We start from the raw sequence: 3,869 nt of genomic DNA on the forward strand, positions 1-3,869 counted from the left end.
TCCTAGACATTGCTCTACCGCCCCTACTAACACAAGAGTATACTCTCTTTCCTCCGCCAAGATGTTCCCATATATCCACCAGTCCAACCTCCGAGCAGAACTGTGGCAGCGGGGAATTACCTAGATTCCTCACCCGTTCTGCATCCAATGTAAATCTATCTTTATTGGGGTCCATGACCGCATTAAAGTCCCCCATCAGAACTAGCCGGCATTCTGATCTCCCTTCAGAGAAAAGTGTTAGTTGGATCAGTGGGTACATTGAGAAAGGCGGAGGTATATAAAAGAAAGCGAGGATGTAGCTGTAGCCATGCAGCTTACCATGCAAAAAAATGAATCTACCCTGGTCATCTATATAGGATTCTATGAGGGTAAAGTCCACAGAATTATGAATCGGAACTGAGACGCCCCTGGAAGAACTACTAAAAGTGGAATGATAAGATTGAGAATACCATCCCGTTGTCAGGCGGAACACGGTTTCTTTAGTAAGATGAGTTTCTACCATGCAAATAATTGCTGGAAGATATCTTTTTAATGCATCCATGATAGCTTGTCTTTTGAACCTTTCCCCGAGCCCTCTGATATTCCAAGTTACAATTCTAGTGGACATCCTTCACTGCAGCGGAAAAAGACACCAAACAAACCCCCCAAAAAAACAAAAAAACAAAAACACAACCCCATACCTGCAAGGTGGGTTCCCCCCTCCCCCCTCCCCTCTCCGTTGGTCCGCCCGATCTGGTCAGCGAACCTCTAACCCCCGGCCGTTCTCCCTTACCCTAACCCCACCTCCCCTCCATGATGGTGTTACACAATTTCATATGCCCATTTGCTCCATCCAGTCTAGCACTTGTTGTGGTTTTTCAAAAAATTGGGAAGTCCCGTTGTAATGTCTCGGCTGCGTGTTGCTTTAGGTACACAGCTTAACATCAAGTATAAACCGAATCCCAATGAAAGATGCGCTGGTTTGCTGAACTGATGCAATCTTTACTGAGATATAATGAACAGGAATGTGTACAATAATGTTCATATAATATGGGATGATATGTGTGGTAAAACTGTGGAACAAACATAAAAAGAAAAATATAAGCATGGCTAATTCAAGCAACATACGTTATACAGAGCTAATACAAAAGATAGGGCCTAACTAACATGTGCTTGCTTACTACACTGAAACACACATTATCTATCTGCAATGTCTAACATCCCTCTACACAAGCTGAACTAGCAAAACCCCTTTACTCACAGGCTTTGGTGTTCGTCAGGTTTGCAATCTGTAATAGCTTTAAGATGTCCTGTGGATCTGGTCACTATAGTAGCCAGAGCTGGACTGAACAGGATATGTCCCAGCAAGCCCTAGAGAGTACAGAAAAGACCCGCCTCTAAGCTTCAAGAAAATGGAGGGTCTTAAAGAAACAGACACTACTGAGTGCCAAGCATGTAATATACATTGCAAAGGCAGCACACTCCCCACCTGGCGTACCATTGGTTATGCCACTAACCTTTGGACAGAAGTAAAACTACTTCAGAAATTGGCCTAGCATACACCTTGGGAATGCCCTGTCTAACAATTCTAACTTCAACTTTTCTAACTCTAGCATCACCACTAGGATCAGTCCCCACAATGAGTCCAATAGGCCATTCGTTCCTGTGGGCCTGAGTGTCTTTTAATAAGACAATGTCTCCAACTTGTAAGTTGGGTTTGTCATCTTGCCATTTCTTGCGTGGCTGGAGTGTCACCAGGTATTCCTGTCTCCACCTCTTCCAGAAAATGTCCGCATAGCTTTGAACTTGTCTCCATTGCTTAGTATACAAGTACTTGAGGTCAAAGTCTCCAGTGGGAGCTGTCACTGGTTCCATCTTCTGGGTCAGCAGCATTGCGGGTGTCAAGACTGATGGCATCTCTGGATCTGTAGACACTGGAACCAAAGGTCTGGCGTTCATAATGGCCACGACTTCAGCCATTAGTGTAGTCAAAGCTTCATGAGTGAGGCGAGTAGACCCAACCTTCAGGAGCATGGCATCCAGAATACGACAAGCTACTCCAATCATCCTCTCCCATGCTCCTCCCATATGCGATGCGTGTGGAGGATTAAAAGTCCAAGTGCATCCTTGATCTTGAAGATAGGAACCTGTTTCATAGTCTGTAGAGATGATTTTCAACTCCTTGCAGGCCCCAATAAAGTTTGTGCCGCGGTCTGAACGAATCAATTTCACTGGTCTTCTGATAGAGAAGAATCTTCTCAAGGCATTGATGAAACTTGAAGTGGATAAAGATTCAATCACTTCAATATGAACTGCTCTAGTACTCACGCAAGAGAACAGAACAGCCCAACGTTTACTTTCGGCACTGCCTCCTCTAGTCTTGCGAGAAGAGATGTTCCATGGTCCAAAAACGTCTAGACCTACGTGAGTGAATGGAGGATCTGAAGCAAGTCTGTCTGCAGGTAAGTTTGACATCTTCTGAACCTCAAGTTTCCCTCTAATCTTCTTACAGGTAACGCATTGGCTGATCACGCTGGAGACTAGTTACCTCCTATGATCCACAATCCTGCTGACCGTACTGCTCCTTCAGTGAAGTGTCGTCCTTGATGTGCAACTTGCTCGTGATAGTGTCTTACCAGAAGAAGAGCGATGTGATGATTCTTAGGTATGATGAAGGGATGTCTCTCTTGGATAGTCATATCCGCTGCCGACAAACGACCTCCAATTCTTAGTACTCCGTCTTCGTCGAGGATAGGGTTCAACTTCTTGAGCGAACTGTGTCGAGAAATCTCTTCCTTTTTCAGAAGGTTTTGAATTTCTTCTTTAAAGACTTCCTGCTGGACGCATTTGATGATCGCGACCTTGGCTTGTTCAAGATGGTCGTTGCTACGTTGATCAGTATTAGTAGCTCTGGAGGAGTATCTGGCTAGACAGATAAGTTTTCCGATTGCACGAGTCAGTGACTTCCATCTGGAAAACCTTTCAAATCTATGGGCGCCCAGACTGTCTCTGGTAACTAAAGTCTTGCACACTGCAACTTGAGGTCTTACCTCTTTGTCTTGATCTGGTTCTATGAGCTGAAAGGTCTCTACCTGAGTAGTCTCTTTGATTTCTGGCTTACCAAGAAACGATGGACCTACGAACCAGTTAGTTTGCTTGAGTACAGCGGCTGACACCAATCTTGTCCCATGATCCGCTGGGTTCTTGTCCGTGCTGATGTGATGCCACTGATCTGGACTTGTAGACTTTCTGATACGTGTCACTCTGTTGGTCACGTATGTGTAAAATCTTTTTGAAGCGTTGTGAATATATCCTAACACAATCTTGCTGTCCGTATAAAAGTTCACTGCATGGATCTCAATGTCCAGTTCAGTCGTAATCATGTCTGCCATCTCTACCGCTAAGACAGCAGCACAAAGTTCTAGACGTGGGACAGTGTGAGCAGGTCTAGGAGCTAGTTTAGATTTTCTCATGATGAACCCAACATGGCTTTGTCCCTCAGTGTCTATTACCCTGAGGTAAGTTACAGCTGCAATAGCCATAGTGGAAGCGTCAGAGAATACGCATAATTCTCTCCTCTTTGTAGCAGACAAGGAAACAAATACGTACGGTCTTGAAATGTAGAGTTGTTCAAGCTCTAACAATGAGTCTTTCCACAACTTCCACTGCATTTGCTTCTCGTCAGGAAGAAGTACGTCCCAGTCAATTTGTTCCTGCTCAGTAGTGATCTGTCTCAAAAAAGCTTTGCCTTGCATGATGATGGGTGCTACGAATCCCAGGGGGTCATAAAGACTGTTGACTGTAGATAGGACACCTCTTTTCGTGAATGGTTTCTCTTCTCTGGAGACCCTGAAGGTGAAACTGTCAGTCTTTAAGTCCCAACTAAGCCC

The 3,869-nt window shown here is 44.7% G+C and overlaps 1 protein-coding gene across 1 annotated transcript; it reads right to left on the reverse strand.

Moving 5' to 3' along the window:
- Nucleotides 1-1,096: 1,096 nt before the first annotated feature.
- On the reverse strand, nt 1,097-3,415 carry LOC122945622. The gene is made up of 2 exons (XM_044304735.1): nt 2,528-3,415; nt 1,097-2,399 (listed from the first exon to the last, which is right to left on the reverse strand). Exons 1-2 carry the CDS (start codon nt 3,369-3,371, stop codon nt 1,492-1,494), a joined length of 1,752 nt encoding a protein of 583 aa, XP_044160670.1. The 5' UTR covers nt 3,372-3,415; the 3' UTR covers nt 1,097-1,491.
- Nucleotides 3,416-3,869: the final 454 nt, after the last annotated feature.

The sequence above is a fragment of the Bufo gargarizans genome, chromosome 8, assembly GCF_014858855.1.
Source record: "Bufo gargarizans isolate SCDJY-AF-19 chromosome 8, ASM1485885v1, whole genome shotgun sequence".
Classification (NCBI taxonomy): domain Eukaryota; kingdom Metazoa; phylum Chordata; class Amphibia; order Anura; family Bufonidae; genus Bufo; species Bufo gargarizans.